The sequence below is a fragment of the Bos javanicus genome, chromosome 10 (assembly GCF_032452875.1).
Source record: "Bos javanicus breed banteng chromosome 10, ARS-OSU_banteng_1.0, whole genome shotgun sequence".
Taxonomy (NCBI): domain Eukaryota; kingdom Metazoa; phylum Chordata; class Mammalia; order Artiodactyla; family Bovidae; genus Bos; species Bos javanicus.
In genome coordinates this window covers 55542928-55558305 of record NC_083877.1, presented here as the reverse complement: position 1 = coordinate 55558305, position 15378 = coordinate 55542928, and the positions used below count along the sequence as shown (strand labels likewise).

Genomic DNA, 15378 nt, shown 5'->3' with positions numbered 1-15378 from the left:
GTATGCATAAAGCTGATTCACTTTGCTATGCAGCAGAACTAACACAACATTGAAAAGCAATTATATCCCAATAAATTAAAAAAAAAATATATATATATATCTCCCTTTAAGGCAGTGAAAGCAATTCCTTGTAGAAAGATCTCTAGAAGTATACTACGGAATTGGGGAGGGGTGTCATGTTACAGAGGATGTCATGTTAGAATCAGGGAGGTGAGGCCTGGTTAAGATACAAAGGAGGAGTGAGGGGTGTTTGTAGAAGTTTAAAATCAGCATTCAGAACACTGTATATGACTTTATAATTTTACCAAGAACCAACTTAGACCAAGGATAGTAATATAAATTTCTTTTGACTTTTGAATTGGTGTTTCCTGAATATCTATCTCAAGCCGTAGACTAGATTATGCTCTGAGGATTGATCCAGCAGTGAGCATGATGTTCATCATCCTTGTGCTCATGAAGTAACAGGACAGAGGATGTAGTCATCATCAAGAAACCAGAGCTTTGTGCTGCCATGAAAGAACCTTGCACAGCAGTGAAGCCCAGTCCCATGTGAAAATTAGGGAGTTTCTGTATTCAAATTGGAGAAGGAAATGGCAGCCCACTCCAGTGTTCTTGCCTGGAGAATCCCAGGGACAGGGGAGCCTGGTGGGCTATCGTCTCTGGGGTTTCACAGAGTCGGACACGACTGAAGCGACTTAGCAGCAGTATTCAAATTACTGAATCGGGCCCTGGAGCATTGAAGGAAGAATACTTAAGCAGAGTCACTGTGATGACTGTCATCACTTAAATAAATAATTAAAGAGTCCTCTCAAAATAGCATTTTCAGGAAAAAGTGATAACATGGTTTGTTTTATGTTGGACTTCTCCAGATCCATTGATGTACCTTACATTGGTAACTTCTCTCACCTTCCCAGAAAATACATGTCTTCAAGAAGACGCTACAGGCACTGATCTACCCCATGTCCTCCACCACCCCACACAACTTTGAGGTCTGGACGGCTACAACACCCACCTACTGTTACGAGTGTGAAGGGCTCCTATGGGGCATTGCCCGGCAAGGCATGAAGTGTTCGGAGTGTGGAGTGAAGTGCCACGAAAAGTGTCAGGACCTCCTGAATGCCGACTGTTTGCAGAGTGAGTACTCAGGTGAAGAAGCAGGTGTGTAGAGCTGGTCTCATTCTGTGTGTTTTCAGCTCTTGCTAATTCTCAACAAATCCTATCCAGGCATACGAAGTTATACACACTGCCCATCAATTACCTAACTGACTTTGTTGACCCTGGCTCTGTCAGATTCCTCAGAATAACTACTTGGAGTTCAATGGCACTTGGCCCGAGTAGAAATTTTCAAAGTGACTTCCAATCTGTGTTCTTACTTTTATCTCATAATAGCCCGACATGGTCAGTGGGAACATGTAAAGTCATGTTCCTCAAACAGGGCTGATGCATCCCTGAGGTGACAGCGACTGGAATTCTTTCCCAAGCCTGCTTGACTTTTGCCTTCTGCAAGCAAGCGCCATGCTCTTCCGCAGCCCCTGTGCAGACCTTACAATTGGGAGGTCATGTATCTGAATGTCAAAGACAAATCTAACTTACCAGATATGTGACCTGGAGAAAGTTTTTCTAACTTCTCAGGGCTTCATTTTTCTTCCTTCAAATAAATTGGAATAATAAAATTTACCTTAGTGGTTTATTTTGAAGACTAAATGGGAAAGTTGCTGCTAAGAATCTGGCACATAATAGATGCTCAGTGAATATTAATGGCCTCTCCATTCTTTTCAGATCAGATCAGATCAGATCAGTCGCTCAGTCATGTCCGACTCTTTGCGACCCCCTGAATCGCAGCACGACAGGCCTCCCTGGCCATCACCAACTCCCGGAGTTCACTCAGACTCACGTCCATCGAGTCAGTGATGCCATCCAGCCATCTCATCCTCTGTCATCCCCTTCTCCTCCTGCCCCCAATCCCTCCCAGCATCAGAGTATTTTCCAATAAGTCAACTCTTCGCATCAGGTGGCCAAAGTACTGGAGTTTCAGCTTTAGCATCATTCCTGCCAAAGAAATCCCAGGGCTGGTCTCCTTCAGAATGGACTGGTTGGATCTCCTTGCAGTCCAAGGGACTCTCAAGAGTCTTCTCCAATACCACAGTTCAAAAGCATCAATTCTTCAGCACTCAGCCTTCTTCACAGTCCAACTCTCACATCCATACATGACCACAGGAAAAACCATAGCCTTACATTTCTGAATAAGTACATGTCACTTTGACTTTTATGACAGGTTATCTTAGATTTTTCATTTCTGAAAAAAGAAAACCCTTTACTGGTACTTTAGGTCCTGAAATGCCAAAACTCTAAAACACATATTATTGACTTTTCACTGCTGAATTGATTTGTCTGCTGACCTTAAATAACTAAAAAAGTACTGCTGAAGAACTCTATTTAAACATGGATTTTCATCTTCAAATGATGTGTTTTTCACATTTAATAGCGTCTCCTTTATTATTTATTTGAATATGGTCAGTGTAAGGTGCATGGGTTGCCTGAAATTGAGGGAGGACAGAGGAAAATGTCAAAATAGAGATTAAATCGCAAATGCTGGTATGTCTGGCTGTGGTCATAACAGTTCACACACATTGTACACTTTCTTCTACCTGATTAGTATTCTCCCTATACAACCAGATCAATTGAGACTGTTAATGGTAATGAGTATGTTTTTTAAAGCAAAATAGTACTCCTTTAAAACATAAAGTGCATACTTAGGAATGAATGCTTGTAAGGAAGGGAAACTGACTCAGTATTACCCAGCCAAGTTACCTGCAACATCCCATCCTACAATTACACTTTAGTCTTCCTCTTTTAAAAGTGAATTGTGAACAGTGTCTTAAGAAACAACCATATTAGGGCAGTGATATTTTGAGAAAATAGGTAGGAAAAAATATTGCCATATAGAAACGATGGCTTAGATCTCTTCAAGAAAAAAATGATGTAGGTCATACTTAAGAAATGAGCTCATTCTTCAGGTCTTTCAGAGAAGAGAGATGCCACCCACTCATAAGCTTTAGAAAATTTTCATAGTCTGTTTCCATTTCTTCAGATAGCATGCTTTATTTGGTAATGGTTAAATACATGTGGCAAGCTTTTCATTGAAGTTATTCATTAAAATGTATGTAAATTTGAAGAATCAGAAACAGTACAAAAAAATGAAAGTAGACGTGTATCCCCCAGGAAAGAGAGATTTTCCTTAATAACTCCTTATATTTCCCTGAAACTCACATTCTCACACTGAATGGAAAGAGGTTTTGCTAATACATGAATTCAGCTTCACCACTTACCACAATAACTATCAATAAAATTTAATGCTGTCCTAGCAAACTAATGTTGAAAATTCTCCAAGCTAGGCTTCAATAGTACATGAATTGAGAACTACCAGATGTTCAAGCTGGATTTAGAAAAGGCAGAGGAACCAGGTATCAAATTGTCAACATCTGTTGGATCATAGAAAAAGAAAGAGAATTCGAGAAAAACATCTACTTCTGCTTTATTGACTATGCCAAAGCCTTTAACTGTGTGGATCACAACAAACTGTGGGAAATTCTTCAAGAATTGGGAATACTAGACCACCTTACCTCCCTCCTGAGAAATCTGTATGAAGATCAAGAAGCAACAGTTAGAACTGGACATGGAACAACGGACTGGTTTCAAATCAGAAAAGGAGTATGCCAAGGCTGTATATTGTCACCCTGCTTATTTAACTTATATGCAGAGTAAGTCATGTGAAATGCTGGCTGGATGAAGCATGAGGTAGAATCTAGATTGCTGGGAGAAATATCCATAACCTCAGGTATACAGATGATACCACCCTTATGACAGAAAGCAAAGAGGAACTAAAGAGCCTTGATGAAAATGAAACAGAATAGTGAAAAATCTGGCTTAAAATTAAACATTCAAAAAACTAAGATTATGGCATTCAGTCCCATCACTTCATGGCAAATAGACGGGGAAACAATGGAAACAATGACAGACTTTATTTTCTTGGGCTCTAAAATCACTATAGATGGTGACTTCAGCCATGAAATTAAAAGACCCTTACTCCTTGGAAGAAAAGCTATGAAAAACCTAGACAGCATATTAAAAAGCAGAGACCTTACTTTTCCTACAAAGGTCGGTCTAGTCAAAGCTATGTTTTTTCCAGTAGTCATGTATGGATGTGAGAGTTGGACCATAAAGAAAGCTGAGCGCCGAAGAATTGATGCTTTTGAACTGTGGTGTTGAAGAAGACACTTGAGAGTCCCTTGGACTGCAAGGAGATCAAATCAGTGAACCCTAAAGGAAATAAGCCCTGAATATTCATTGTAAGGACTAATGCTGAAGCTCCAATACTTTGGCTACCTGATGCAAAGAACTGATTCAACTGAAAAAGATCCTGACTAGAAAAGGTTGAATGCAGGAGGAGAAGGAGACGAGGGAGGGTGAGATGGTTGAATGGAATCACCGACTCAATGGACATCAGTTTGAGTGAGTTCTGGGAGTTGCTGATGGACAGGAAAGCCTGGCGTGCTGCAGTCCATGAGGTCGCAAAGAGTAGGACATGACAGAGCAAATGTACAGAACTATAGAATTAGTGATGTTTCCTTAAGAAACTTCTCTTTTCAGTGCTTTAAGCAAAAAAGTTTTTATGGTGGCACCTTGTTTGAAATACCCCCATGTGTGCCAAAATCAAAAGAAAAGGAGAGAATAAAAATTTAAAGAAGTGAGAGTTGGAAAGCATAGCTAATGCATTCTCTTGTAAACATAGGAGGTTCTTCAATTTCCTTCTCAAAATTATCATTCAATTTCTGTTTTAATACCCACAGAGAAAATTTAACAGTATGCCAGGCAGTTTGTATTAGAAAATTCTAGCTTATAAATTAAAATTTGAACCAATTTTAGTAACTGGTTCAAAATAACCTCTAGGAACTTATATTATTTTAAGCCAAATCCTACCTTTGAAGAAAATATTTAATAAATTGTCTCCTATCTTGTTTAATAGTTTTACAAGATAATCATTTTTAGATTTCTAGAACCCTCATTATTTTGCTAATTCTTTTCTGAAAATGTTGCTGGCAATATACATACACACATACACAGAATAAAGCAAAAGGAAGCAAAAAGTCTATATTTGGGTCTGACCAATGACCAATTCACAATAAAGGATATTTAAAGTTACTTCATTTGAGTTTGGTATTTAAATCTTATGGAATATTGGATCTGTGACTTGCACACTTGCAGTCAAGTGAAGTTAGAACAGGTGATAAACCCACCCACCATTGCAGTACCTCCATGCATGTTCAGAGATGCATGGAAATGTCAGATGAGTTCCCCAAACAGCCTCATCTCAGTTCATGTCTGGCTGATTTTATTTGGAGGTTCTACACTTCACTGCCTTCCTGGCCCAAGGCTACCATCCATGTGAAGTAGAAGGTAGAAACAGAGAATAGCAAAGAGAAACAGAGAAGCTTCAGAGAAGAGCACAGACCTGTCACAACCCTCTTTGCTCCAGGCCAGTAGGAGTGGCCAGATTTCATCTACTTTCTCTTAAATTAACTCATTTCTGTCCTGTTACTTGAAAATACAGTTACAGTTTTTTGGAAACAGTATTTGATGATGGAAGAGTTGAAATATAGCTAATGGAGAAGTAGTTTCTCACCCCAGAGGATATTTTTTAAAAAAAACTTCACAATGTTGTTTTGGTTTCTGCCATACAGTGATGCAAATCAGCCATAATTATACATATATCGCCTCCCTCTCCTCCCCTCATCCCACTTCTCTAGGTCATCACAGAGTGCCAGACTGGGCTCCTTATGTTATACAGTAGCTTCTCACCAGCTATCTATTTTGCACATAGGAGTGTATGTATGTTGGTACTACTTTCTCCATTTGCCTCCCTCTTTCTCTCCCCCACTGTATCCTCAAGTCACTTCTCTATGTCTGCATCTTTATTCCTTCCCTTCAAATAGATTCATCAACACCACTCTTCTAGATTCCATATATATGTATTAAATATACAATATTTGTTTTTCTTTTTTTAATTTATTTTTTTTAATTGGAGGCTAATTACTTTAGAGTATTGTAGTGGTTTTTGCCATACATTGACATGGATCAGCCATGGGTGTACATGTGTTCCCCATCCTGAATCCCCCTCCCACCTCCCCATCCCATCCTTCAGGGTCATCCCAGTGCACCAGCCCTGAGCACCCTGTCTCATGCATCAAACCTGGACTGGCGATCTATTTCACATATGATAATATACATGTTTCAGTGCTATGCTCTCAAATCATTCCACCCTCACCTTCTCCCACAGAGTCCAAAAGATTGTTCTTTACATCGATGTCTCTTTTGCTGTCTCACATATAGGGTCATCGTTACCATCTTTCTAAATTCCATATATATGTGTTAATATACTGTACTGGTGTTTTTCTTTCTGACTTACTTTGTATAATAGGCTCCAGTTTCATCCACCTCATTAGAACTGATTCAAATGCATTCTTTTTAATAGCTGAGTAATATTCCATTGTGTATACGTACCACAGCTTTCTTATCCATTTGTCTGGTGATGGACGTCTAGGTTGCTTCCATGTCCTGGCTATTATAAACAGTGCTGCGATGAACATTGGGGTACACGTGTCTCTTTCCCTTCTGGTTTCCTCAGTGTGTATGCCCAGCAGTGGGATTGCTGGATCATAAGGCAGTTCTATTTCCAGTTTTTTAAGGAATCTCCACACTGTTCTCCATAGTGGTTGTACTAGTTTGCATTCCCATCAACAGTGTAAGAGAGTTCCCTTTTCTCCACACCCTCTCCAGCATTTATTGCTTGTAGACTTTTGGATCACAGCCATTCTGACTGGCGTGAAATGGTACCTCATAGTGGTTTTGATTTGCATTTCTCTGATAATGAGTGATGTTGAGCATATTTTCATGTGTTTTTTAGCCATCTGTATGTTTTCTTTGGAGAAATGTCTATTTAGTTCTTTGGCCCATTTTTTGATTGGGTCATTTATTTTTCTGGAATTGAGCTGCAGGAGTTGCTTGTATATTTTTGAGATTAATTCTTTGTCAGTTGCTTTGTTTGCTATTATTTTCTCCCATTCTGAAGGCTGTCTTTTCACCTTGCTTCTAGTTTCCTTTGTTGTGCAAAAGCTTTTAAGTATAATTGTGTACCATTTGTTTATTTTTGCTTTTATTTCCAGTATTTTGGGAGGTGGATCATAGAGGATCCTGCTTTGATTTATGTCGGGGAGTGTTTTGTCTATGTTTTCCTCTAGAAGTTTTATAGTTTCTGATCTTACATTTAGATCTTTAATGCATTTTTAGTTTATTTTTGTGAATGGTATTAGAAAGTGTTCTAGTTTCATTCTTTTACAAGTAGTTGACCAGTTTTACCAGCAACACTTGTTAAAGAGATTGTCTTTTCTCCATTGTATATTCTTGCCTACTTATTCAAAGATAAAGTATCCATCAGTTCAGTTCAGTCGCTTAGTTGTGTCTGACTCTTTGTGACCCCATGAATCGCAGCACGCCAGGCCTCCTGTCCATCACCAATTCCTGCAGTTCACTCAAACTCACGTCCATTGAGTCGGTGATGCAATCCAGCCATCTCATCCTCTGTCGTCCCCTTCTCCTCCTGCGCCCATTCCCTCCCAGCATCAGAGTCTTTTCCAATGAGTCAACTCTTCACATGAGGTGGCCGAAGTACTGGAGTTTCAGCTTTAGCATCATTCCTTCCCCAAAACACCCAGGCCTGATCTCCTTCAGAATGGACTGGTTGGATCTCCTTGCAGTCCAAGGGACTCTCAAGAGTCTTCTCCAACACCACACTTCAAAAGCATCAAATTCTTTGGTGCTCAGCTTTCTTCACAGTCCAACTCTCACATCCATACATGACCACTGGAAAAACCATAGCCTTGACTAGACGGACCTTTGTTGGCAAAGTAATGTCTCTGCTTTTGAATATGCTATCTAGGTTGGTCATAGCTTTCCTTCCAAAGAGTAAGCGTCTTTTAATTTCATGGCTGGAATCACCATCTGCAGTGATTTTGGAGCCCAGAAAAATAAAGTCTGACACTGTTTCCACTGTTTCCCCATCTATTTCACATGAAGTGATGAGACCATATGCCATGAAATTAGTTTTGTGAATGTTGGGCTTTAAGCCATCCTTTTCACTCTCCTCTTTCACTTTAATCAAGAGGATTTTTCGTTCCTCTTCACTTTCTGCCATAAGGGTGGTGTCATCTGCATATCTGAGGTTGGAAGTGGCCAAACAGGAGATGGCAAGAGTGAACGTCAACATTCTAGGAATCAGCGAACTGAAATGGACTGGAATGGGTGAATTTAACTCAGATGACCATTATATCTACTACTGTGGGCAGAAATCCCATAGAAGAAATGGTGCAGCCATCATGATCAACAAAAGAGTCCAAAATGCAGTACTTGGATGCAGTCTCAAAAACGACAGAATAATCTCTCTTCGTTTTCAAGGCAAACCATTCAGTATCACAGTAATCCAAGTCTATGCCCCAACCGGTAATGCTGAAGAAGCTGAAGTTGAGTGGTTCTATGAAGACCTATGAGACCTTTTAGAACTAACACCCAAAAAACCATTGGACTATTCAGGTATGACCTAAATCAAATCCCTTATGGTTTATGATTATGTCTGTGGTTTTCCCTACTTTCTTCAATTTAAGTCTGAATTTGGCAATAAGGAGTTCATGATCTCAGCTACAGTTAGCTCCCTTTTAGAACTAACACCCAAAAAACTACTAGACCATTCAGGTATGACCGAAATCAAATCCCTTACGATTATACACTGGAAGTGAGAAATACATTTAAGGGACTAGATCTGATAGAGTGCCTGATGAACTATGGATGGAGGTTCATGACATTGTACAGGAGACATGGATCAAGACCATCCCCATGGAAAAGAAATGCAAAAAAGCAAAATGGCTGTCTGGGGAGGCCTTACAAATAGCTATGAAAAGAAGAGAAGCAAAAAGCAAAGGAGAAAAGAAAAGATATAAGCATCTGAATGCAGAGTGCCAAAGAATAGCAAGAAGAGATAAGAAAGCCTTCCTCAATGATCAATGCAAAGAAATAGAGGAAAACAACAGAATGGGAAAGACTAGAGATCTCTTCAAGAAAATTAGAGATACCAAGAGAACATTTCATGCAAAGATGGGCTCAATAAAGGACAGAAATGGTATGGACCTAATAGAAGCAGAAGCTATTAAGAAGAGGTGGCAAGAATACACAGAAGAACTGTACAAAAAAGATCTTCACGACCCAGATAATCATGATGGTGTGATCACTGACCTAGAGCCAGACATCCTGGAATGTGAGGTCAAGTGAGCCTTAGAAAGCATCATTACGAACAAAGCTAATGGAGGTGATAGAATTCCAGTTGAGCTATTTCAAATCCTAAAAGATGATGCTGTAAAAGTGCTTCACTCAATATGCCAGCAAATTTGGAAAACTCAGCAGTGGCCACGGGACTGGAAAAGGTCAGTTTTAATTCAATCCCAAAGAAAGTCAATGCCAAAGAATGCTCAAACTATCACACAATTGCACTTATCTCACACACTAGTAAAGTCATGCTCAAAATTCTCCAAGCCAGGCTTCAGCAATATGTGAACCGTGAACTTCCTGATGTTCAAGCTGGTTTTAGAAGAGGCAGAGGAACCGGAGATCAAATTGTCAACATCCTCCGCTGGATCATCAAAAAAGTAAGAGAGTTCCAGAAAAACATCTATTTCTGCTTTATTGACTATGCCAAAGCCTTTGATTGTGTGGATCCCAATAAACTGTGGAAAATTCTTCAAGAGATGGGAATACCAGACCACCTGACCTGCCTCTTGAGAAACCTATGTGCAGGTCAGGAAGCAACAGTTAGAACTGGACATGGAACAACAGACTGGTTCCAAATAGGAAAAGGAGTACGTCAAGGCTGTATATTGTCACCCTGCTTATTTAACTTCTATGCAGAGTACAACATGAGAAACACTTGGCTGGAAGAAACACAAGCTGAAATCAAGGTGTAAATAGCTGTGTGGATTTATCTTTGGGCTTTTTGTTTTGTTCCATTGATCTATGTTACTGTCTTTGTGCCAGTACCATACTGTCTTGATGACCGTAGCTTTGTAGTAGAGACTGAAGTCAGGAAGGTTGATTCCTCCAGTTCCATTCTTCTTTCTCAAGATTGCTTTGGCTATTCAAGGTTTTTTTATTTCCATACAAATTGTGAAATTATTTGTTCTAGTTATGTGAAAAATACCATTGGTAGCTTGATAGGGATTGCATTGAATCTATAGATTGCTTTTTGTAGTATACTCATTTTCACTATATTGATTTTTCCAATCCATGAACATGGTATATTTCTCAATCTTTTGTGTCCTCTTTGATTTCTTAAATCACCAGTGTTTTACAGTTTTCTATGTATAGGTCTTTTGTTTCTTTAGGTAGATATATTCCTAAGTATTTTATTCTTTTCTTTGCAATGGTGAATGGAATTGTTCCCTCAATTTGGCTTTCTGTTTTTCATTGTTAGTGTATAGGAATGCAAGGGATTTTTGTGTGTTAATTTTATATCCTGCAAGTTTACTATAGTCATTGATTTGCTCTAGTAATTTTCTGGTGGAATCTTTAGGGTTTTCTATGTAGAGGATCATGTCATCTGCAAACAGTCAAAGTTCTACTCCTTCTTTTCCCATCTGGATTCCTTTTATTTCTTTTTCTGCTCTGATTGCTATGGCTAAAGCTTCCAAAACTATGTTGAATAGTAGTGGTGAAAGTGGGCACCCTTGTCTGGTTCCTGACTTTAGGGGAAATGCTTTCAATTTTTTACCATTGATGATAATGTTTGCTGTGGGTTTGTCATACATAACTTTTATTATGTTGAAGTATATTCCTTCTATTCCTGCTTTCTGGAGGGTTTTTATCGTAAATGGATGTTGAATTTTGTCAAAGGCTTTCTCTGCATCTCTTGAGATAATCATAATGTTTTTATCTTTCAGTTTGTTGATGTGGTGTATCACATTGATTGATTTGTGGATATTGAAGAATCCTACATCCCTGGGATAAACCCCACTTGAGCATGATGTATGATCTTTTTAATATGTTGTTGGATACTGTTTGCTAGAATTTTGTTAAGGATTTTTGCATCTGTATTCATCAGTGATATTGGCCTGTAGTTTTCTTTTTTTGTGGCATCTTTGTCAGGTTTTGGTATTAAAGTGGTGTTGACCTCATAGAATGAGTTTGGAAGTTTACCTTCCACTGCAATTTTTGGAAGAGTTTGAGTAGGATAAGTGTTAGCTCTTCTCTAAAATTTTGATAGAATTCAGCTGTAAAGCCGTCTGGACCTGGGCTTTTGTTTGCTGGAAGATTTCTGATTACAGTTTCAATTTCTGTGCTTGTGATGGGTCTGTTAAGATTTTCTATTTCTTCCTGCTTCAGTTTGGAAAGTTATACATTTCTAAGAATCTGTCCATTTCTTCCAAGTTGTCCATTTTATTGGCATATAGTTGTTGATAGTAGCCTCTTATGATCCTTTGTATTTCTGTGTTGTGTGTTGTGATTTCTCCATTTTAATTTCTAATTTTGTTGATTTGATTTTTCTCCCTTTGTTTCTTGATGAGTCTGGCTAATGGTTTGTCTATTTTATTTGTCTTCTCAAAGAACCAGCTTTTCACTTTGATGATTTTTGCTATGGTCTCCTTTATTTCTTTTCCATTAATTTCTGCCCTAATTTTTATGATTTCTTTCCTTCTACTAACCCTGGGGTGCTTCATTTCTTCTTTTTCTAATTGCTGTAGGTGTAGAGTTAGGTTGTTTATTTGATTTTTCTCTTGTGTCTTGAGGTAAGCTTGTATTGCTATGAACCTTCCCTTTAGCACTGCTTTTACTGAATCCCATAGGTTTTGGGTTGTTGTGTTTTCATTTTCATTCATTTCTATGCATATTTTGATTTCTTTTTTATTTCTTCTGTGATTTGTTGGTTATTCAAAAGCGTGTTGTTTAGCCTCCATATGTTTGTATTTTTAATAGTTTTTTTCCCTGTAGTTGACATCTAATCTTACCACATTGTGATCAGAAAAGATGTTTGGAATGATTTCAGTTTTTTTTGAATTTACCAAGGCTAGATTTATGACCCAGGATGTGATCTATCATGGAGAAGTTTCTGTGTATGCTTGAGAAAAAGGTAAAATTCATTGTTTTGGGTTGAAATGTCCTATAAATATCAATTAAGTCTAACTTGTCCATTGTATCATTTAAAGTTTGTGTTTCCTTGCTGATTATCTGTTTAGTTGATCTATCCATAGGTGTGAGTAGGGTATTAAAGTCTCCCACTATTATTGTGTTACTGTTAATTTCCCCTTTCATTCTTGTTAGCATTTGCCTTACGTATTGCAGTGCTTCTATGTTGGGTGTATATATATTTATAATTGTTATATCTTCTTCTTGGATTGATCCTTTGATCATTATGTAGTGTCCTGTATTTTTACTCCTGATTTCTTTTGGTTTCCATCTGTGTGAAATATCTTTTTCCAGCCCTTCACTTTAAATCTGTATGTGTCCCTAGGTTTGAGGCGGGTCTCTTGTAGACAGCATATATAGGGGTCCTGTTTTTGTATCCCTCAGCCAGTCTTTGTCTTTTGGTTGGGGCATTCAACCCATTTACATTTAAGGTAATTATTGATACATATGAGTACATCATTAGAAACACTGGGCTAGAAAAAGCACAAGCTGGAATCAAGATTGCTGGGAGAAATATCAATAACCTCAGATATGAAATATCGATAACCTCAGATATGCAGATGACACCACACTTATTGCAGAAAGTGAAAAAGAACCTAAGAGACTTGTGATGAAATTGAAAGAGGAGAGTGAAAAGTTGGCTTAAAGCTCAGCAGTCAGAAAACTAAGATCATGGCATCCGGTCCCATCACTTCATGGCAGACAGATGGGGAAACAGTGGAAACAGTGTCAGACTTAATTTTTGGGGCTCCAAAATCACTGCAGATGTTGATCGCAGCCATGAAATTAAAAGACGCTTACTCCTTGGAAGGAAAATTATGACCAACCTAGATAGCATATTAAAAAGCAGAGACATTACTTTGCCAACAAAAGTCCGTCTAGGTTTTTCCAGTGGTCATGTATGGATGTGAGAGTTGGACTATAAAGAAAGCTGAGGCCAAAGAATTGATGCTTTGAGCTGTGGTGTTGGAGAAGACCCTTGAGAGTCCCTTGGAGTGCAGTGAGATTCAACCAGTCCATCCTAAAGGAGAGCAGTCCTGAGTGTTCATTGGAAGGACTGATGTTGAAGCTGAAACTCCAATACTTTGGCCACCTGATGTGAAGAGCTGACTCATTGGAAAAGACCCTGATGCTGGGAAAGATTGAGGGAAGGAGGGGAAGGGGACAACAGAGGATGAGTTGGTTGGATGGCATCACCGACTCAATGGATGTGGGTTTGAGTGAACTCTGGGCGTTGGTGATGGACAGGGAGGCCTGGCACGCTGCAGTTCATGGGGTCACAAAGAGTCGGATACGACTGAGTGACTGAGCTGAACTGAACTGGTGATCCCCTTGCCATTTACTTTGTTGTTTTGGGTTCAAGTTTATACACCTTTTCTCTGTTTCCTGTCTAGAGAAGATCTTTTAGCATTTGTTGAAGAGCTGGTTTGGTGGTGCTGAATTCTCTCAGCTTTTGCTTGTCTGTAAAGCTTTTGATTTCTCCTTCATATTTGAATGAAATCCTTGCTGGATACAGTAATCTGGGTTGTAGGTTTTTCTCTTTCATCACTTTAAATATGTCCTGCCATTCCCTTCTGGCTTGAAGAGTTTCTATTGAGAGATCAGCTTTTATCCTTATGGGAATCTACTTGTGTGTTATTTGTGGTTTTCCTCTTGCTGCTTTTAACATTTGATCTTCATTAATTTGATTAATATGTGTCTTGGGGTGTTTCACCTTGGGTTTATCCTGTTTGGGACTCTCTGGGTTTCTTGCACTTGTGTGATATTTTCCTTCCCCATTTTAGGAAAGTTTCAACTATTATCTTCTCAAGTATTTTCTCACAGCCTTTCTTTTTGTCTTCTTCTTCTGGGACTCCTATGATTCAAATGTTGGGGCATTTTATATTGTCCCAGAGGTCTCTGAGGTTGTTCTCATTTCTTTTAATTCTTTTTTCCCCTCTTTGTGTCATTTATTTCTACCATTCTATCTTCCACCTCACTTGTCCTATCTTCTGCCTCAGTTATTCTACTGTTTGTTCCCTCCAGAGTGTTTTTTATCTCAGCTATTGCATTATTCATTATTGTTTGACTCTCTTTATTGCTTCTAGGTCCTTGTTAAGCATTTATTGCATCTTCTCAATCATTGTCTCCAGTTGTTTATCTGTAACTGCATTTTGTTTTCAAGGTTTTGGATCATTTTTACCATCATTATTCTGAATTCTTTTTCAGGTAGACTCCCTATCTCCTCCTCTTTTCTTTGGTTTGGTGGGCATTTATCACATTCCCTTACCTGCTGAATATTTCTCTGCCTTTTCATCTTTTTTAGGTTGCTGTTTTCAGGTGTCCTTTCTGTATGCTGGAAGTTTGTTGTTCCTCTTTATTGTGGAGGTTCCTCCCTGTGGGTGGTGTTGGATGAGTGGCTAGTCAGGGTTTCCTGGTTAGGGAGGCTTGTGTCTGTGTTCTGGTGGGTGGAGCTGGCCTCTTCTCTCTGGAGTGCAATGAAGTGTCCAGTAGTGAGTTTTGAGTTGTCTGTGGGTTTGGTGTGAATTTTGACCGCCTGTATTTTAATGCTCAGGGTTATGTTCCTGAGTTGTTGGAGAATTAGCTTGGTATGTCTTGCTCTGAAACTTTTGGCTCTTGGGTGGAGCTTGGTTTCATTGTAGGTATGGAGGCTTTTGGATGAGCTCTTGTCTATTAATGTTCCCTGGTGTCAGGACTTTTCTGGTGTTCTCAAGTTTTGGATTTAAGCCTCCTGCCTTTGGCTTTCAGTCTTGTTCTTACAGTAGCCTCAAGACTTCTCCATCCATACTGCACCAATGATAAAACATATAGGTTAATGGTTAAAAGATTCTCCACAGTGAGGGATACCCAGAGAGGTTCACAGAGTTACATGGAGAAGAGAAGAGGGAAGAGGGAGATAGAGGTGATCAGGAGGAGAAGAGGGGGAATCAAAAGGGGCGAGAGCAGTCTAGCCAGTAACCAACCCCCTATGTTCTCTCCATAGTCTGGAATACTCAGAGAGGTTCATGGAGTTCCATGGAAAAGAGAAGGAGGAGGAAGGAGATAGAGGTGACCAGGAGGAGAAGAGGGGGAGTCAAAGGGATAGAGATGGATCTA

General features: G+C 39.1%; 1 protein-coding gene across 1 annotated transcript in view; it reads left to right on the top strand.

The window, feature by feature from the left end:
* The window catches only part of UNC13C (unc-13 homolog C), a 657134-nt gene that overhangs the window by 262617 nt on the left and 379139 nt on the right, over positions 1-15378 (top strand). Inside the window, exon 7 of the mRNA XM_061431239.1 lies at positions 915-1134. Coding sequence (XP_061287223.1) covers positions 915-1134 — 220 coding nt within the window. The remainder of the gene's footprint in view (positions 1-914; positions 1135-15378) is intronic.